This window comes from Cheilinus undulatus, linkage group 6 (assembly GCF_018320785.1).
Source record: "Cheilinus undulatus linkage group 6, ASM1832078v1, whole genome shotgun sequence".
In the NCBI taxonomy this organism is placed as follows: Eukaryota; Metazoa; Chordata; class Actinopteri; order Labriformes; family Labridae; genus Cheilinus; species Cheilinus undulatus.
Window position 1 is genome coordinate 7,705,675 of NC_054870.1, and position 22,407 is coordinate 7,728,081.

General features: G+C 39.1%; 1 protein-coding gene across 4 annotated transcripts in view; it reads right to left on the bottom strand.

Moving 5' to 3' along the window:
* Window positions 1–22,407, bottom strand: part of mmrn2a (multimerin 2a) — a 70,054-nt gene that overhangs the window by 37,721 nt on the left and 9,926 nt on the right. For 3 of the 4 annotated variants that reach the window (XM_041789147.1, XM_041789146.1, XM_041789149.1), the window contains exons 2-4: window positions 6,203–6,325; window positions 2,030–2,136; window positions 913–993 (exon numbers count right to left, since the gene is read on the bottom strand). In XM_041789147.1, the coding sequence (XP_041645081.1) occupies window positions 913–993; window positions 2,030–2,136; window positions 6,203–6,325 (311 nt within the window). The remainder of the gene's footprint in view (window positions 1–912; window positions 994–2,029; window positions 2,137–6,202; window positions 6,326–22,407) is intronic. The other variant, XM_041789148.1, reaches the window with a different exon arrangement.

Here is a 22,407-nt window from a genome sequence, read left to right on the forward strand (position 1 = left end):
GCAGCCTGCCATTGGCTGTCACAGCCCATCAGAACGCATTGTGGCACTAGCCGTTAGCAGCAAAAACAATTAAAAATGGAATAAAAATGGTTTGAAAAACATTCACCATTGGAAGAACCAGTGTGGATTAAATCTTTAATCTTTGGATAGTGTCTTTGGAACAGCAAATGACACACTGCAAGAGGAAAAGTGGCTGTGATTTACTAGCCTGACACACCAGACACATCTGACACATCTACTGCATGGATTTATTTCACATTCATCTGGGAAATGTTCCATAGAAAGCATTTGAAAGGGACGTTTACCATGTTTCCTCCTGTTCACCTCAGAGTTCTCTGGTTCTCTCAGCTTTTGTTAGTTACCTTCCTTGTCAGATTTGCTTTGTTGGCTTTTTCCCACTCTGAAGTTAAATCAGATTTCAAATATTTATCATCTAAACCTGTAAATAAATTCTTCCCCTCCAGTACTAAGTAATCACTCTCTTTGCTGCTCCAGATTTTGGACAAAGCATGCTTTGTGTGGCAGTTACCTCCACAGACAGCACAGAAATAGGAGAGAGATGTGTTTTGTTATCATTAAGTCCAAGGAATCAGCAGGAAGAGGCTTCAACCTCAGCCATGATAGCAGCATTGAGAGGCTGTATGTAGACACAGTGATCAGTGGACTAAATACAACCACATCAATCACAGCATTGCTCACGTGCTGTTTAGCAAGTGTTATATTCATCATGTTGGTCATACCCATACGACAAAACGCTATCTCCAAAAATATCTGTAGCTCCCCCTACTGGCTGGCTAAATAAAAGTGGCTGACACACACAGACACAGTACTTGCGTGTCTGGTTTTTTTGCTATATTCTATAAAACATTGCATTAAACACCTGAGTGAAACTGAGCCATGTGGTCAGCATACCTGAGGTGTGGAACTCTGTTTTCTGTACTTCAGGTCCTTCAGCCTGATCCGAGTTTTCAGATTTCAGCTCTGTGCCAAACACTGGAAGAGAAAACACAACCAATAGGAAACTTAACATCTGCACTCAGCCGTCACCTGTGACAGTGGAAATGAAGGATCTTCCTCTCCTAAGGTCAAAGGAAACTGCTTTTTTCCCACGCTGATAAACTTTGACTTTCAGCACGAGCAAAAAGAGAAACTCTGAGAATAGAAGAGAGGACGTCCTTTTTCGGACATCTGGTAAACACTGCGGCTTCCCACACAGACAATCTGTATTAAATTAAGTTCCTGAGTGATACCCAAGTTTGTGGAAAGGATGTTTAAATTAGACTCCAGCAGAGAAAAATAGAACAAAATAAGGAGAAAGTTTGGGTTGTGCTCTTTTCTGAAACTAAAACTAGACTAAACCAACAGTCCAGGTCTAAAATAACCTGCTTATAATCCTGAACAGCTGACACCTTAGTGTTTAGACTACAATCCCTCTGCAGGCCAAAGCAACCTGAATCTGAATCTGAAAGTTCAACCAAAACTAGACCCACTGCCTGGCAGCTTTATGCCTCTGCAAGGTATCCAACTGCCATTTCCTGTTGTGAATTTTTTTAAATGTTATAAGCATGGGCTGTCCATGAGACCTCCAAACCTGATTAGTTCATCCTTGGGTTAGTGTGAGCATTCGTGCAAAGTTTGAAGAAAATCCCCCAAAGGGTTCTTAAGAACAATGGCCTGGAAGGCAAGGGATTAACCTGAGGCCCAATGTCCTTGACCCCCTGACTTCCAAAACCAGATCACTTCATCTTGAGTCATGGCAAACATTTATGGTACGAACACATGGACAGACGACCTACAGCTTCAGCTGTCACCGAAGCAAAAATAATCAGAACTGTGCATAAAGGCTTTAAGAGTAAATGCATGATTTCTATCAGATAAATAGTTATATCAATAATTCAAACTCATCAGTGAATGACCATATTTGACAATAGCACTGCTGACAGAAAGTGGCAAAAAGCTTGTTTAAAAAAAAATCTCCATCCATCCATCATGGGTGTCCTGTTGCCTGTATATCCAGGAGCTTATCTACCTGTGTCCTCACAGTTGTGTCCTCCATGTCCTGGACAGCAGCGCCACAGGAGAGCAGTGATGATCCGATGCTTCTGCCTGTAGACCGGCCGGGTGGACAGCTTGTACCTGCACACAAAAACACACATTATAAATCTATTCCTTACAGTATTTTAAACAAACCTGAAGTGAGAGTGAGAGAAATGATCTCAGATCAGAGTTCTGCTACTCTCAGGGTCAGAGTGAAACAGAAGCTGGCAGTGCTCTGAGGTTCCCCACCTCCATTTGATGATTGGCTTTTTAGTAGTTATCCCTTTATGTCAACTTTAACACACCGTAATTTCAATTTTTAAAAGTTGGGATAAAATCTTGTTGTTAACATGCATCCCCTCCTCTCTCTTCCTGCTTCTCCCCTACCCCTTACCCCCCTAACCATTTCCAGCATGCAGGTATCTGCCTGTAAAAGAGAAGGCTTTCCTCATAACTTTAACCAGAATAAATATTGCTAGTGCTAAGCTGATGCCTCATATCCATATACGAAGTATTGCTATCAAAAAATGGAACTGCACTCATGAGGATAAACCCATGTGGTTACATACTAAAAGCTGGGTTTTCAAGCACAACTGCTGTAAGTTTCCAATCAGTGACATCTTCAGTTCATTGCTTGCTACTGATTGAAGTGCACTTGTTTTTGCAAAGGAGTCATAAATTATTAGCTTAAAGGGTGAGCAACGCATTAACTTTAAATTTTTGGTGAAATCAAACAAAACAGAAGCTGAATCTTTTGGTACATTAACTGAGGTGTATGAGGAACACTACATGCCACGTGCACATGTGTTTGAATGGCACAAAAGATTCTGTGAAGGCAGAGAGGATGTCCAAGATGAAGTCCAATCCTGAGTTTCTGTCAGCCGGCATTTGCCGACCATTGGCCGGTAAAAAGGGCGGAAGTCCGGCAGATTAAAATAAAACCGGTCAAAATGTCCAGCAGAAAACATGAAAATGGCCAGATAAGGAAACACTGAATACTTGCATATTATATTTTGTGTGACCTAGAAGATATGGTGGGAGAATGTATTAATATAAACTAAAGTTGCCTAATCTTACTACCTCTACTGTCCTGCGGTGCTGGGGTTGTTTATCTCCTCAGACGGCAAGCACATGGCTAATTATGTATGCACAATGACATCAAAGCAAATCTTTCTCTCTGTGTGAACTCAGTATTGCTGGGGACTATGCAGGGACAGTGGGAAAGTTTGACCAGAGCTTTCTCGTAAAGCAGAATTTTAATCTCAGTGAGGTTTTCCTGGTTAACCAAAGGCTTAATATCATCAGCGGTATGGAGGGATTTAGTGTCATCGCTGTGAGTAATGGAGAGGTTGAAACAAAGGGAATTGCATAGCTGAGCGTCGTAAACACCGATGCAGCAGCAGAGAGAGGAGGCCTACGCTGGACAGAGTTGTAGTGGACTTCACTAAACTACCTATGACCAATCCTCAGATAAAGTTGGATTGTAGTCAACACAGATTCACATCATGCAGAACGGCATGGACCGCTTGGAGCTTATAACGCAGGCTCTGTCTCTCTTCAGAGAGGTTACAGTTATACCATCATGAGGACTGATATTAGCAGCTGACGGTAAGACTCATTTTTCATTTGAAATGTAGAGTTCTAACGCAGTGTCCAGTTAACAGAGCCCTTTTGATATGTGTTTAGATGCTTCGTTGTTGTCGGTGGAGGAAGGTATTTGGCTGCTGCAAGCTGCAAAGTTATGATAGCGGCCAATGTGCTAACAGGCTAATGGTGCTGATGGGAAGCTAATGGTTGTTGTTTATGAGTTTAACGTGGGCGTATATTGTGTAACTGACTGCGTGTGTAAGGAAAAGCGCGCAGCTTTCATTTTGATACTTTAAACCACTTACACAAAAAAATAAGAGAGAGATTTCTGCGTTTTGCTGCTGTTAATGCAGCAAAATAATGTTAAAGCAAATGTCCGGTAGTTGTTCTAAATGGACGGAATTCTTGAGGACCGCTGGTTGTTTTGACCGGGGACAAAAAGGTCTAGCAGAAACGCTGGTCCAGTCACATCAAAAATCACTCATAACATTCAACAAAATGAAAAAAATGATCAACAACTCGTTAAAGATTGATAGAAGAAATGATCTCCATTGATAAAGAGACAGTTTGGCAAATTTTGCATGAAAATTTGAACATGACAGAAGTGTGTGTCAAAGTTGTCCCAAAGCTTCTGACTCATGATCAAAATGAAAAACACAAGCAAACTTGTAGAGACATTTTGGAACAAACAGAAGGAAACCTACATTTTTTTAGGAAGTTGCTCAACTTTTTTAGATTTATTTTTGGGCTTGTTATGACTTTACTGACAGTGGAGGACAGTGGATAGAATCGGAAACAGGGATGAGAGAGCTGGGGAGAGTCTTGTGGGAAAGCGCCACAGGCCAGATTCGAACCTAGGCTGACCATGTACATGGGGCGCGCCTTAAACCACTAGGCCACCTGCACCCTGACGTTGTTCAACTTTAAGGCAAATTATCATCTGACGCCTTAGCCAAAAACACATGCACTTAAATCAGTGAACTAAAGACTTCACTTATTAGAAACTTACAGCAGTTGCGCATGCATTTTTTTTTGCCTCCCACTGTAATATTTTTGACCAGAATGTGCCAAGAGTTTGTAGAAAAAAATGAACTTTTGAGGTCAATTTCGGAGATACCATAAGGCAGGATGCAAGTAAACAAGGGGCTAGCTAGCTAACAGGGTACACTGAGTCATATATTTATCAGCTTCATATGAAACACTGTCATAGTAATCACTTTGATATGAAATATATCATGACTTATCAGTCAATATTTGGAGCTGTCAGATCATTTTGGCGGTTTTAATTATATTTATCATTTTAAGGGAAAATGTTCTTTATTTGTGATTAAATTATGAGCGTCTATTAGCATGACTCTTTATTATATTAAATCCAAGAGTCCGGTCTAGGCCTGTCCTCTTTGTAAAGTGTCTTGAGTTAGCTTCGGTTATGAATTGGCACATATGAATACAAACAAGGATCGATTGATTAATTGATCAGTCTTAACCCTCTGAGCCCTCAGCTATTCTTTAACTATTGTGTCTCTCCTGGACTTTTTGTCTTTAGAAGCTTATAAAACATCAACCCTGTGTTGCACAATCTCTAAACATCCTTGGCTTCAGGATAACATGGGCTTTAAGAATATTTGTGCTGCAGTAATGCCACTGAAACTGTAAAAAGTATGTATTAAACACAGTTAAAAAATAATGAATAAGAAAATTTTTGCACAAACTTCTTCTCCCATCTCCTTGAGACCAAAAAGTTAAAAAAATAAACATTCTGTGACAAAAAGTCTTCAAAACGTTCACATTTTTACTAAAAAGTTCTTGCGCTTCTGGGAATTTGAGTCATTATTCAAAGCGTTTCCTGTCTGCAGTGACTCTTAGGGACAGATTACAGCCTCTCTGTGTCTTTTTCTCTCTATCATGAGTCATTCTGGCTCTCTTCTTCAGTTTCTGAGTCTGTGCTTATGCGCTGTGCAGCAAAGCACGATGTGAAACATTCTGCCATTGGTTCTCATGGCCACGGCCACAGTCACAATGCATTCTGGGATGCAAGCAGAAAATATGGCAGCAGGCTAACTTGCTAGCTGCTGTAACAATTGAAAAAGGGATAATAAATAGATAAAAAGACATCCAATATCAGAGTAACTGGTGTGGATTAAATCTTTAAAAACTCCAGAAAGTCACCCAAGAGTCAGACTCACTCCAAAACATTCTGTAAGAGCTACAAAGGCATGAATAGTGTAATTAGAACAGCACAATGGAGGGCTTTCAGAGGAAAGAAACAAGTGGCCACAATTTAAAATTTATCTAACTTCAAATAACACATACTCAGAGGGTTAAAGGCCAAAGTCCAAAAAGTTTTAAGCAAAACAAGTGATAAGCTGAAGTGATATTTTTTCTTTACAAAGTGGTGTACAATGAGCGTCTCCTCAGTTAAGTCTAGCTCATGTGAATCCTCTACATTTTCATGATCATACTTTCACACTTCTTACTAACAGCACAGGATGAATGTAGGGTTTTAAATTACATACTTTATAAATTGCTCTCACTATGTAGTTTTTAGAACTTTTACCACCGTAAAGAGCATACTCACATGACCAGCTGACAGTCGGGCGTCCCACTTGGACAGGGGCTTTGAGACTTGACTGTGTACTCCTCTGACCCACACGCTATCGCCGTGGTAACCACACGCTTCTGCACGAATGCACACCAATTACTGCAACACACAAACACACAGGGTCAGGATGCTGATGCTGGGTGATAGCACGTCCACAGTGTTTCAGGAAAACAGATGAGATCATTAGGCAAAACTGGAGTCACGAAATGTGCACACACACACACATTAACACACATAAACACAGTATTAAAATGCTGCTGAAATTCACCCGTGATTGTTGGTTGCCTCCTCACTGACCACCAACAATTCAGTGAAAGAAAGTTTGACATTTGGGAAAGAATCTGATGAGTGAATTGCACCAACCTGCTGAGAACAGAATGTACAGTTTTTAAGAATAAGGGTTTACAGAAGAAAAGAGACACAGCCCAAACAAAAGATAGACAACAAAACGACCAACAGATAAGGCCCCCAAACAACATCAACAGTAAAAGAACCTACAGATAAAACCCAAACATGCATTCTCAAACATAACAAGAACATACACAAAACATACACCATCATATATAAAACCACAGCTAGGAGATAAAGACTCCAATATAGACTAACAGAATAAAAATAAAATTGAAGGATATCAACACAAAGTCAACTAGTTGAAGAGACAAAAATCCACTAGACATGAACAACATAAACTGAGTAACACAAAGCACCACAAAAAGACAAGCTGTACTGTCTTAAAAGCATTTTGAGCATTTTTGAATGGTATTCAAACTAAAACTAAAACACATAAAATTTCATTATATGCAGATGACGTGCTTTTATTTATGAAAAATCCATCTGAATCAATAACAGATTGGCAGTACCACTTGCAAAGAGCAGCAGTATCGATCTGTCGGAATATTTACCTTTTACGGTGGCTGAAAATGGATTTAAATATTTAGGCATCTTCATCCCACCAAAGCTATATAATTTAATAAAATCCAATTTTTTACCTGTCATGACTAAAGTTAAATCAGATTTGCAGAGGTGGATGAACGTCCTTCCTCGTCTATTATACCCAATACAGATGCTACCTGCCTGCATTCCCTCAAAGATGTTCAAATCATTACAGAATGCAAATAGAAGCTTTGTTTGAAAAAATAAACGTCCAAGGATTCAATTAGAAAAGCTACAGTATCCTATTAGAAATGGTGGGTTAGCCCTACCTAATTTGTTGTATTATCACTGGTCGCCACAACTGAGATTTGTCACAGAATGGGTTAAAGATGGACAGGCCTGTTTCTCTGACTTACAAAGTATAGGTTAAGATAGTGTGTCATAAGCTGATATTCCCTTTGTATGCTTCAGGAAATTACAAAAAAAGTCAATAATAATTTCATTGTTAGAAATGTATTACAGTCTGAGTTTTATACAAAAACACTGTGGTTTAAGCCAATATTCTTTGTAGCACCTGTTGCCAACAATCCTGATTTTGAATATTCGTGTATGGATGTGGGGTTTTGAGATTGGAAGGCTGCTGGCATTCTGTCTCTGACTTGTATCAGGGTAAGACATTAAAGTCCTTTCAGCAATTACAGGAAGAATTTAATTTTCTTCGTACACACTTCTATCGGTATCTACAAACTAGAAATCATCTGAACTCAATATTATAATACAGAAGTGGAATGAAGCATATGCTACTTGACATTGTTATGAAAAAAGCAGCAACACTTAAAAAGAAAGTGATTGTATATATGATCAGCTGATAATAAATGCTAAGATCACAATGAATATGAAAGAAAGCTGGGGCTTTGGTGAACAACTTGATGATCAGACCTGGTGCAAAGTGTTGTACAATGCGAAAAAGATTACAAGGTCAGATAAATCACATAAAACACAGTATAAGATTATTAATAGATTACATGTTACTCCTCAAATAGGGAGTAAATATGACAATTCATGCTCTGCAATTTGTAGGAAATGTCAAAAAGAAGTAGGTTCACATATCATCTAATATGGTCAAGTCCAGTCATAACAACTTCCTGGTCCTCTGTTCATCAAGAGACTGAAAAACATCTTAACATCAGAATAGGAATGGATCCAAAACTCCAGGTCTGACCTAAAAGGAAAACTGCTCAGTGTCATGCTGTATGCAGCACACCTTTCATTTCTACATGTCTGGCTTGATGGACACCCACCATCATCATCAGTTTGGTATGATAAATTATAATCAGTCCTTCTGTATGAGAGGTTATCAAATGTACTACAAGGAACCCTTGATGAATTCCTAAAAGAGTAGCCCCCCTTAATGTGTTCTTGATAACGAGTGGTCAGCAATTACTTGTATTGGAGAGGACTGAGCTCAATATGCTCAATTATCATTTGTTTATTATTCATTCCCTTCTGTATATTCACTCATTAACTTATTGTCCCCCTTATTATTGTTTATTGTATTTTGTCACTTGTCCTCTGTATTAAATGTTGTTTTATGTTATTTGAATGTTAAAAACTTAAATAAAAAAACAACAAAAAAGCATTTTTTTTCCAACCATCTTTGTGAAAGATTTTTTCATGGTTAGGAGATAAATAGTCAAAGGGATGTTTCAGTGTTTTTAAAGCTGAGTCACATTAAATACTAGCAATTGTAGCAGCACTACCCTCCAGTGATTTCAGTGTTGTCCCTTTAAGAGGACTCACTACACAGATGGGGTCTGGCCAAGCAGCAGTCTTCGGTCCTGAAAAATGAAGCCAATGCGGAAGTACAAAAAGTTGCAATACAACCTCCCTTCACACTGACTGGTGCGTCTCATTTGATTGACAGATAGCTTGACAGGCAGAAGCTACCTATTTGTCGACTAGAATGCTAGCTAGCTAGCTGACAGGAAGACAAGCTCAGTGGGCGGGCTCTTGTCTGCCATTAGGTTGATTCAAAGTTCTGTTGGGACAGCGATTTCAATATGGAGCCCGCCGCTTATTTGCTTCAAAGCAGTTTGAGTCTGCATATTGTAAGCAGACAGCTGACGTCACACAGGCTTTGTCCAATTCTTTCTACAGTCTTTGGGTCTAGCTGCAGACTGAACATCTCCTCACATTAAACTTTTGGAATAAAACCAGATTAAACGTTCATTTAGGGTTAGGTTAGGATAAGGGTTAAGGTAGGGGTTAGGATAAAAGTTAAACATTAAAAACCTGAAAAAAAACTGATTAAGAAATGTTTAACAAAGTTGAGTAAACAGTCTGCTTACAGGAGAACACTCTAATGCAGGAAAAGTCGCTCACAGTGCTCCATTTACTGCATAAGCCATGTTACCGGCCTCAAGATTGCACCTTGAGAACGGCTGAAAACAAAGACAGGAAGTCACACAGTTGTTTGTGTAGCTTGTTCTGTTTATTAACAATAATGTAAATATTCTCACATACAAACTAGAATGGCCGTCTGAGGGGGCAGACCCACGCCTAAGCAGCGTCAGTAAGGAACTCTCACTCCCATTGATTACTATGGTGTTCAAAATTTCTATGTCTGAGAAAAACTGAATGGGAGCACGGATCATCACCAAAATCTAATCGAGTCTTCCCTGTCACTATCCCAATATTCCCTGAAAGTTTGGTGAAGATCCGACTTTCCCTTCTTGAGTTATCTTGTACACATACAAACAAACAAACAAACAAACAAACAAACAAACAAACAAACAAACCCCCTGCCGATTTCATCAGTGTGGGTAATTAGTTCTTGAGTCTTAAACAGTACCGTGCAAAATCCCTATAAACCCACTGCTAAGGTAAGTATTTCTTAGTGGACCACAAAACAAACAAAAAAAAAAAGCTTTAAGACAGTGAACTCCCTGCTAACTTATCAATACACACTTAATAAAACCTTCCTTTTGACAATGGATCGCGCATAATATAGGCTATGCTAGTGTTAATCACCTTCAGTAATAATTGACCTATGGCTAAGTCCCGCCCTCAAACGCGATGAGCCAATCACAGTGCGTATAGCCGTTCCATACAGTCGGACATCTGCTGCCTGGACATCCATTGAATTGAATGGGAGAAAGTCAGTTTTCGTCCGGTTTTATGAGGTTTTTTTTTTTTTTTTTTTTGAGATTTTAAGTTTTAAAATGGTCAAACAGTGTTCATGGGGTACATGCGACTCCAGCACAAGGTATCCTGAGAGGCTGGGCGACGGAGTGTTTTTTTTTTACCCTTTCCTAAGCCACATCTAAACCGAGAAAAGTGTTTTCTCTGGATAAAGTTGCGCAGTAGATCTCAACATCAACTCAACATGGATTAAAATTAACAAGGATGTCTACATCTGTTCTAAGGTAAGCCAAGATCGTATTTGAGGCAGCATATTGTCACTTTGCAGGAAAGAAATATAAAGTTATCTTTAACATCTCTGACGTTAGCTAATGTTAGCCAAAGTTAGCCTAACGTTAGCTCCTAGTTGCATTGTTCATTGTGTCACGTTGTTTGTTGGGAGTTCATTGACATTGTTTGTTCTAGTTTTTATCCTGTGGTGATCGTACATCATTGTTAGCTGTTGTCCAAAGGGCTCTAGCTAAACTAACGTTAACTTCTAGAGCTTAGCTTCATGAACTTATCTGTAATAGCCGAGATAACAAAGGTTGGCGAACGTTATGCTGAATGATTTAATGTAAATACTGTAGCACCAAACTAATGGAGAGAAACTCTTGGTAAAGATGGTAAAAAGGCCGTTATATTTTCTCATATTTTGAGCCAAAAACTTTAACTTCAGTGGCACTTTGATGCCGATCCTCTATCTTGTGGTCTGAGATTGTGATGGCAACGAGATGCGGTAAATTTTGGCTTGTAACTGAAGCTTTTTTTTTTTCATCGACCTTCTCAACAATAAAATGATTATTAGATCTCTCCAACGCGTAATTTAGACCCTTTTGGTGTCTTCTAGATGATGTGTGATTTTTCTGTCTCCAAAAATCACCAATAGCCTCCTTTGAAATGTCTCCTACTGTGACACCTGCCATAGCGCCTGTCACTGAATGTTCATTGTTCATCCGAGTGAGTGGAGGGGGCGTGGCTTAGCCATAGGTCAATTGCTGCCAAACTTATCCCTAACATCACATCCTTGAGCCTATGTGACATTTACTACTTCATCTTATCATTAATTTACTTTAGCAACAACTTACTGTAGCTTCTACACATTGACTAAAACACATACATGAACAGTGTGCAAGCTATGCACTTGAGTTTACATTGCAATATGGCTACAGCCTACAAGCACAAAGCTAACATATTAGCTTGAAAAAAAAAATAGTGGCTAATATAATCTTAAACTCACAGTTAACAACGTTCTATAATCACCCAGTCACTTTTGACATTTCTCACATAGCTTATGAATTAACCTGCTGGTATTCTGCACATTTTAAGTGTGCTTTTATATGCTTTTAACAGTTTACTAACCTGAGAACAAAGACAGGAAATCACAGAGTTGCTTGTGTAGCTTGTTCTGACGTTTTTATCGCCTCCTGGCTCTTTTACTCTTAGCCAGAACTCAGACTTCTTGTTACTGTGTGCAGAGCACCACCTCCTGGACAAACTCAGTATAGCACATAAGCTCAACAGATGTCAGGTTGAGTGAATTTTCCTTTAAAATATTCACGAATTTACACAAACAACTGCGACATTTTACTTTTGTGTTCATGACTTTTTAATCAACTTGTTAATTTAAATGAAATGCAATTTCAAGATTTGTACAGCTACATAGAAAATGTAGCTAAATTAAAGGCTAAAAAGCAGCTACGTAAGCCACGTAGCTATGACCTCTATGTATATATGTTAGCTTTAGCTACATATGCTAAAGCTTACTTTGCTAACTAAGCTACATTAGCTTATGTATTAATGTTGTGTATGTAACTAGCATAGCTATGTTAGCTTTAGCTAAGGGTAATGAAGCTAAAGCAGGCCACCTGGATAAGACCTCTCTGTTTTATGTATGAAATGTTGCTTTGACTGTAATGTTTTTAGTGTGATTGTTTCATTAATGTAACTGCCAGACTTTGTTTATGCATAAAGTTTAATAAAAAATGTTGTACTGGCAATGACAGCACTTGTTTTCTGAAATAACACCTGTTGCATTTCAGAAAAAATGTTCTAGTATTGATATAATGACACATCTGGTCAGTTATTTCTGTAGTCTTTGCTGTTTTTATATTTTCTGTTTGTTTCTGTGGCTGTGTCAGTCACAGCAGATATTATAGTTACTCTGAGTTTGCCATTGTTCTGGTTTGTAAATAAGCAAAGACCCCACTGTACCGCATCTTCTGTATGTGACCCTGATGGTATATGTGTGTGTTTGCATGTGTGTGATTGTGTGCTTGTTTGCTGTTGGACTGTTTGTCTCAGTACTTCCTGTCTGTGGACTCTGGCTGACAGTGTCACCAACAGTTCAGCCTCACTTTCATGTCTCACAATCAGCCCTTTGTTTCTGAAGAGACTCCTCAAACACAAACTCAACGCTCAACTGTAAGTCAGCAAACACACACAGAAATCCCACTGATCTCCTTCCTGTTTATCATCGTCGCCATCTTGGACCAACCAGATGGACTCAGGCTGACTAGATAACCTCTGTCCCTTATATGAAAAAAAGTCAGGCTGTTAGCCTTGAACTTCCAGAGCAGCTGAAAGTTTGATTTTCTTCTCATCTTCTTCCTCTTGATAAAACATGATTTAGGAGGACACTGATGCACTGGTTTTAATGGTTGAGCTCTGTATTTCCTAGCATAGTACCAGGATCATGGGGAAATAACAAAGTCCACACCTTTAGGGCACAGGAAGCAGTGGATGTATCGACTATGCATGGCCTATGGCAGGGGTTCTCAACCTTTCAGCCCACGACCCCCAAAATAAAGGTGTCAGCGACTAGGGACCCCCACTGTACCTGAAGGAAGCTGAACACAGTCATGCACATTCAAGAATAGTCATGTGGAGACAAGGCAATGGAAAAATGGCCCAGCCAAATTGGGGGCCAGCAAAATCATGGTCCATTGTAAAGTTAGGCTGTGGTATTTTATTTTTGGCATGCATCATAACCACTCTTGTCAAAGAAACAAATATTTTCTTTTAATTCATTCAATGTAGTAAGTAGCCCTCTTAAAAATGTAAATTCTTTTGTTTAAAACAGACTGAAAATACATTAAAAAAAAGCTAAAATGGGTTAATAATGGCAAAAAATGCTGGGAACGGTGGTGAAATTGGAGTTTAAAAGTAGCAGAAATGGGTTAGAAGTGCCATAGATTGGATAAAAGTGGAAAAAAATAAGCAAAAATGGGTTAAAATGGCAACAACTGGCATATTAAGTGGTAAAAGGGGATTCTAAAAGTGGCTTAAGTGGTGCTTAAGTGGCACAAATAGCTGAAAATGGGTTGAAAAACTGATATAAACTGGCAATAAAGGGTTAGCTGAGGCAGAAATAGGCAGAAATGGGTTAAACTTGCAAAAATTGGCATATTAAATTGTGAAATGTGGAGTAAAAAGTGGTGAAGAGGGCTTTTTAGTGGCATCTATGTTTAACAGAGCCAACAATAGGCAGAGAGTGTCAAGATTTGGTTTAGAAGTGACAAAAACAGGCAGGAAAAAAGTAGTGGAAAGGGTTTAAAACTGACAAAAAATAGGTTTTAAGTGGCAAAAATGTGTTACCGTTGGCAAAATTGGTGGGAAAAAAGTGCTGACAACGGGTTGAAATCTGGGAAAACTGGTGTAAAGTGGCAACAGTGAAAATTAAAAATGTTTCTAGTTTTTTTTAAGGCATTTGCAGACCCCCTCTCAGTGTCTCGTGGCCCCCGGTGGGGGGTTGTGCTGAATGGTATCATCTCTATAACACCATCCAGTAATCACATCAGTCCTCTCCTTCAGCGGCTCTGCTGGCTCCCAGTCAACTAACACATCAACTCCATCAAGTGAGAGCGCTGACTTTAATCGTCTAGCCAGCTAATCAGGCACATCCTCAGTCTCTACATGTGAAAAACTTCCCTGACAGGGAAAATCTTTGTGTCGTTTCCTCTGGTGTCGTTTCCTGTGAAGAGCCGTGACATCAATGATTCAGAGAGGGCAGGAAGATCCTCCTCATCCTGAGCCACTGTGCAGTTGATCTATTAGGATCCAGACCACAAATACGCCTCAGAATAAACACACAAACCAGACATGAACACCCACAAGAATGTTTATTCATGATAAACACTGGGACTCAGGTTGAGAAACTTCCATATAATAGCACGATAGTTCAGCATTTTACACCTTGATTAAGCTCAGAACTACAAGTACTAGAACTTCCTTGCCTTAAAAACACACCAAAAAAAAAAAACAAAAAAAACAAAACCAAAAATAAAAATCAAAAACAAGAGAAAGGGTCTAAAATCAAACATTTTTACAAAATTTTTGTTATGCAGGACCATCACATATTTACTTAAGTGGTCATAACCACGATGGAATAACTTTTTGCTCCCCGGATGATAAATTGATTTAGAGGAGTGGTTCCCAACTGGTCCAGTCTCAGGACCCACCAATATCTTTAAGGATCAAATCACAGCCCAAATTAAAAAAAAAAAAAAAACATAAAAAATGCAGGTTTAGTAAACAAAAATGTTACACTTAGGCTTTTGGAGGAACATAATTTATGACAGGAAAAAGACAGGACAAAACTGACATGGGTTACATCCCCTTTCCCCATAATAACTATTTTCCAGAGATCTTGAGAAATTACTTCATTTTCTTGGTTTAAGCAGTTTTTCTATTGCAAGAAAAGGAGATAAATTAGTGTAAATGTAAATAAACATTTACCCATTATTACAATAAAAAAGGGTAAAATAAAAGGTATGGATACATGCTCTTACCATTTTTTACCATTACACATCTGTGACCCAGGAAAAACTACTCTGTGACCCACTTTTGGGTCCAAACCCACCAGTTGAGAACCACTCATTTAGAGGAAGGTGATGCATTTGGTGACCATTTTTGGTTTGGCACAAACATTGTATATTGGATTGGATTCCCTGTGATTGACCAAATTCTTAACGACCAATTAATCGATCATCGATTAATTGCTCCCATCCCTAATCCAGTCTTTGACAGAGGCTAAGCAGTTATGGAGAGATAAGAGCTGATTGAGGGAATGTGGTTAAGCATAAAAATAAATCTGAGTATCATCAGCATAACAGTGATATGAAACATCCTCAGACTGAATAGACTGCCCAGCGACAACATGTAGAGGGAGAAAAGGATTAGTCCAAGAACTGAACCCTGGGGAACTCCACACAGCAGATGAGGAAACAGGATTGTTAATATAGACCTTAAAATGTCTATTATTTAAATGAGATTAAAAAAGGCTGAAGGCTATCGAAATCTCATCTTGGGAAGATCTCGGAGAGATTCCCAACAAACCGTTTTCATCAGTTTACACTCGAATTTCAAGCTTACTGGCACATACGTTTATCTTGCGGTTTGAAAAACTGCATACGTGGAGTATGGACACCCAACATTGTGACTTAATATTTATGTTTTAAAAATCAGAAAAGTATAATACCCCCTCTTTAAAGTAAAATGGCATGATTGATGGTGTCAGTGCTGCAGTTAAATTGAGAGGGACTGAATTGAATATTGACTTTTGTCTGCCTGCAAAAGCGGATGGTTTGTGACTCATAGCAAAGCTGATTTTACGAATTTTGAAGGGATTATGTCACAGGAACAAGACGGGGGACTAATCTGCTCATTTACTGCTCATTTTTGCAGTAAATAGCCAAGAACCACCAAGCCCAGTTTAACTACAAAAGTTCACAGAGTCCTAAATCACAATGTTTGTTTTTTTCCCCATGACCAATTATTTATAAAATGTAAAAATGCATTTTAGATGTTAAAAACCATGTACTCAACCTTTAATTACTTAAATTGTAGGTATTTTGGTTTTTCAGTTCCCATGGGCATAATACAAATCCTGTACTTGGCTAAAATACTAAATTAAAAGTTGTTTTTTGTTTCATACAGAACCTTAGTCTCTTGCATCAAATATTGTATCCTTGAAAATGACATTTTGACGTTTTCATTTTCTACATTGTGATTATTATAACATCCAGTATCTCCTTAAGGAAAGTCTAAATCTGACCACACATAAGTCTCAGGAGGACGTCAGCCTGGTCTCTGCTTTATACCACAGCTCTCCACCTCTGACCCTTGACAAGCGTGCTCCTGATAAATGTTTGTATAGGGTATAATTAACAGTGAACAGGGTCAGCTGAATACAAACACACCTGCAGGCTGCTGCAGGTCAGAGCACTTTCATGCAGAGGTGAACTTAAAAACATCAGGAGTGAGCCGAGGACAGATCGGAGGGCACTGGATCAACTTCAGAGAGTAAATCTCTAATCTTCACCTTTAGGTTAATCCATCCTGTCAGGCTGAATTCTGGGCACCAAATTGCATCAATTAAAGCCTTTATATTTTTCTGACCCATATTCTTCCTTCATGTGATGCAGCTTATGCTCAGATGTGTCCTCTTATGATCTCATTTAGTCCGATGTAAACTAGCTTTATTGTGAGAGCAGAATTATGGGCAACCTGTGCAGCAGAGTTCGATTCAGGAGTTCACCAAGTTAAGTCCAAACAGAAGAAAACTCCTCTGGGATCTTTCACTGTCTGATATCACGCCTTATTACCAAATTTAAAGAGGAACATGATGTACATTTTCTCAATTTACAGCATAGGTGGAAACTAATGTGATGGTATATTCATGTTGGATCATCTAAAGCCCTCTTTGATGCTCCCTGACTGTAGAGGAGATTAATTAAATCCAGGAGTTACCTTTTTTAATGAATGACTGTCATTTCTAATGTGAAAAATGGCCCTCAGTCCCACAATGCAAAGAAACAGGTTTTTCATATTGTCATCACGTTTCAATGTTAAGATTCCTGCATTCAAGTACACACTTTAGTCACAACAATTCTATTCAATTCAAACTTCATTTGGTCAATACTTGACATTATCTTGATAGTTTTTCCTAAGGCAGGGGTGTCCAAACTATGGCCCGGAAGCCAAATGTGGCCTGTCGTCCATTTTTGATTGGCCCGAGACTAAATCTAGAAATAAAATGAAACATGGCCCAAGAGATGATAAAGCTTGTGCAAAATAGTATTACACTTTTTAGTTCCAGCATGTTGATTCTGTAAACAAACATTTTGACAAGAAGATATATTGATTAATAATGTCTTGATAGATTATTGCAGCAAATAGCAGCGCCAATAGCATTTTAGAGGCGTAACCAGTGGTAGCTGGAGCCCAAAAGGGCCCCCGAAAATCTGATTGGCTCCCCCAAATCCTGAAAATGACTGTCTATTTACCTTGTCAGCCATTAACAAGCCATTTAGGTGTATTCCTCATTTAGGTGAGGAATATGAAAGTGGCCCCACTATTGTTATATATTAATGTATGAGGCCCTCAGTGGAAAAAGTTTTGACACCCCTGGCCTTAGGTGTTAAAAGGCCCAACGCTGACAAAACAGATTTGGTCAGCAAATTCACGGCTGCTTACACAACAATGGGACTTGTGAAACTTGTCATGTTACCACCCTGAGCAGAGCATTGAAGATGTCTGAGTCACAATAAGATGTGGAAACAAGATGACAGCCATTTATGCAACATAAGATACCCATCACTGATGGACCAACAGTTCTAGTCCCAGAAAAGATCAAAGTATGAGACTGGTCTGGGTGTTAGGGAGGTCCCTGTTCATTTCCTGAGTACTGATGAAAGATCTATATCCTGGCCAAGACAAGCAGCAGCACATTCACAGAGTTACAAACATGAAACATTCAAACATAACAACATTGCAAAACACAGATCAACTAATCCCAAGTCAACAGATCAGAAAGTCATCAGTCAAAACATCTACATCCTGATACATCTTCCTCCAATGCCTTCAATCTACTTTTAAAACAATTTAAAGATACCAGCTCCCCAAGACATACTTTTTAATGCAGAAGATTCCAGGCTGTAAGAGCAGCGTACCTGAAACACTTTTTACCCATCCCTAGACAGACCATAGGCACCAGACAGAGGTGGACAAAGTACAGGACTGTTATAGTAAAGTAAAAGTACAGGTACTCTGGTTAAAATTATCTTAACTACAAGTAAAAATCTACTCAAGTAAGGCAATGCATAATGGTGAGGATTACACTCTACATGCCCTTTAAGAACAAAAAAACCCCAACAGAGATCACTATACAACAGACAACATCCAAACACAAATAAAACACATCCAAACACTCTGCCCACACATCCCCAAAGATTAGTAATCACAGTGGGTGGAGCTCAGATCAATTGACTCTTCATAGAGTTGAACTGGTGGATCAACACTGTCAAATAACTCCAACTACTGTTGTAGTACTTGAGACTAGTCTTGGTCTTGAAACATGTTTCAAGACCACATTTTGAATGTCTTGGTATTGTCTCGGCTCTAGAGCATTTTTACTCTGACTGGCCGGACTTGGGATTTTCCATCAAGACTGGTCGAGACCAGCACTGATCTGCTTTTCTTCTACTTCATGAATGTGATAATGAGGAGAAGAACTTGCTGAAACAACAAATAGCTACACCTGCAAAAACTCAGACATCAGTCCATCTTCTTTCTAGTCAGAAATACCTCTAAAACTTACTTTAGGCCTCGTTCACCTGACAAATCTAGATAAACATCTCTTTTCAGATATTTAGAATAGTTGCAGACTTGTCAGTGGGTTTTAACTACACACAATAATTTATTTTTTACAAGAAGTTAATTGTACAAATAAGTTTAGATTTCAGATTTTTGCATGTTGTGCTTTGAAAGAGTTGCACACACCTTGTTTTTATGAGTCAAATTTATTAAAAAGAAAACTAAAACTAAAGAGAGAATGCTCTTTAACTGTTCAACCTTGTCATGGTTTTTTTTTAAATTGATTTTTATGGTCTTGGTCTTTTCTCGGTCTCAGCTTGTCTCTGTCTTGGTCTTGACTTGGTCTCGACCCCCAGAAGTCTTGGTCTTGTCTTGGTCTGGGTGCACTCTGGTCTTGGTCAAGTCCTGGTCTCAGATGGTGTGTTCTTGAGTATGACACTAAAGCCAACACTAAAGACCATTTCACTCAGAATGAAGTCAAAATGACACTTTGAAAGTAATGGGGCTTTTCCATTACATGGCATGGCTCGCTTAACTCGGCATGACAGCCAAGCGCAGCAGGGGAGTTGCTTTTCTACCACAACCGAGCTACCCGTTTGAGGGTGAGTCTAGAGCTGATGACACGGTGTTTTGAGCCCTCCTCGATCTCTCTACACTTTCTGATCTGAATGACTTTACAACGTTTTAAAGCAAAAATCAAACTGTAGGCCGACAGAGCTGCACGCTGCTCTCTCCCCTGTCTCTCTCTCCCTCTCTCTGCTATCCACGATCTGTAAACAAACAATAATTCACGCTTATCATCAAAGGTAAGAATTTTCCTGCATATAAGTTGAAGAACAGTCTCCTTATTATTGATTTATGGGTTTCTAAAGAGCAGGAAATGAACAGAATCATATTTTTGGATGGGGAGGTAAGAACTGCATGCTTTTTCAGCGCCAGTTAATAAATTAAAGACGGACTCCGTCATGGGTGAAATGTTTCGAACATTTCCATTTTATTTTTAAAAGTCTATAATTTATTTGACTATAAGAAGGGGAAAGGGTCAAACTTTTGTTATTAGTAGTTGCAGAAAAAGCTTTCCTGGATCAGTGCCTGGTCTTTCCTGATCCCACTCATCAGTGCGAGAAGTTGTGCACAACTATCAGACCTTGAATGCACAAAAATCTGGAGTTTTGTTCTTGTGTCATAAATATTTAAGTCATACAGTGAGTGCTGACATTGCTGTAACAGAGTTATGGACAGCTGGAGCAGAGGCAGGAATGAAACATATCTCCCCCGTCTCCCCGTGGGTGAAAATTTGTCTTGGAGGGGTTATCAGTAGCAGAGGGGGTAAATCCCCCCAACAAAGCAGACCCCGTGAAGTGCTTCAACATCAGCGTGGCACGCTTGAAGCTGGGGCTGGCCTGCTTTGGCCCTGCTCATGAGCAGGGCTATTTGAAGGCGGCCCGGGCGGCCACACTGGTGATGGAAATGCAAATCAGCACAGCCTGGTTCGGCTCGGTGCAGCCAAAAGCAGTAGTGGAAAAGCCCCATAAAAGAACTCTGAAATGTTAAACCCTGAGATATCAACACTCCCATTTTTGCTGTTTTGGGATGTGCTGTGGAATCATTCTCTCTCCGTGTCCTACTGTGTAGTCAACAGAGGCGGAAAAGCACAAGAGTGTTGTACTCAAGTAAAAGTACAGTTACTCTGTTTCAAACTCACGTATGTAGACGTAAAAGTACTGATTTCAAAATGTACTAAAAAAGTACAAGTATAAAAAAAACTACTCAATTACAGCAATTTGAGTAAATGTAATTAGTTACTCTCCAGCCCTGCCTATTGCATGAGTAGACATCTCTACTAGGAAGAGGTGAGACCCCATGGGATACGTCAACCTTTTTTCATGTGTTCAAAGAGGTTCTGGATTTCCTATTTGAAACTTTTGGCCCCAAATAGGCACAAGAGACAATCACAATTTGACTTTTAAACTTTTGTGATTAAAACTGTCCCACAATTAAAAAACACGTGTCAGAATAAATTTCTGGGACCTTGTGAAAGAGAACAAATGGGATTTTCCATCTGTCCAACACAAACATCCCAGCATTTGGTTTAATTTTCTTCTGTCAGTCATTCTGTACAGGAAGTTCCTTCGAACAGTATTTCTCAATATGGAACAAAATCTCACTGGGCTTCCCTTCTTTAGTAGAGGCTACTTAAAGGGTCACAGCTGCAGTCCGTCACTTTGCTTTGGTTTTGCAATAGGAAGATTTTAGAGTGTCAGAGCAAAGACCTTGACTCTTCCTGAGAGAGTCTGCGGAAGATAAGAGTCCACAAGTTCATAATCAGATTAAAGGATGTTTGGGAAAATGCCAAAAGCTGAAATGCAAAAAATCCAGGAGCCAGAAACTGAAGAAAAATGACAGAAAATACTGGGGGCCATGGATGACAGAAAGTTCTGTTTTTAGTATATATATATATATGAACCTCTCAGGCCAAACTGAAGTCCCCATGTGAAGGACTGTGGTGGCAGCATCATGCTGTGGAAATCTTGGCAGCCGGCCTGGAAGGCTTGTAAAGATAGAGGGTAAAATGAATGCGGCAAAATACAGGAAATTCCCAGCGGACAGTCTTATTCAGTCTGCAAGAAAACTCTGGCTTAGGAGAAGATTTTTTTTTTTTTTCAAGCAAGACAATGACCTGAAGATTACAGAAATGATTATATAGACCAGTGGTTTTCAAACTTTTTTCACCCAAGGCACACCTAAAGTTAAGCCAAAATCTCAAGGTACACCATATTTAAATCGATACAAAACAGACTTTTTAAATAATGTTACAATCAAGGTGGCCTATAAGGGGAGATAAAGGGGAGAGCTTTCTGGGGCCCAGCCACCTGGGGGATCATGGAGATGGCAAAAGTAGACAAAAGGTGGCAAAAATGGGTTAAAAGTGATGACAAAACATGGCAAAATTGGGTAAAAAGTGGCCAACTAAAGGGTTAAAATTGGCCAAAACTTGTTGAAAATGTCAAAATAGTGGCAAAAATGGGTTTTAATTGGCCTAAAAGGAATAACCGTGTGAAAAGGTGGTAAATATGGGATAAAAGTGATAAGGAAAAAGGGAGAAAGTGGGCAAAAAAGTGGTCAAAGGCAAAAGTGGGCAAAAAGTGGCTAAAAGGTGGCATAAATAAATCACAAGTGGCAGAAAAGTGGCAAATAGGGTTAAAGTTACTACAATGTGGTAAAAAGGGGTTAAAAGTGATGGGAGAAAATGGCAAAAAATGGCCAAACAATAGCAAAATTGTGCAAAAAGTGGCAAAAAGGTAGCTAAAATCAGTTAAATGTGGCAAAAAGTTCCCCCCAAAAAAGTGGCAAAAATGGGTCAAAAGTAGTAATAAAAAGTGGCAAAAAAGCAGTCAAAATAAGTGGCAAAAATGGGTAGAAATTCTTTTTAACTTGGTTAAAAATGCACAAATTCATAACTTTAACACCAATTCTCACCCAATAATAGCTTGCCATGCTTTCCAGCTCTAGATGAGGTAGCTGTTAGCCAG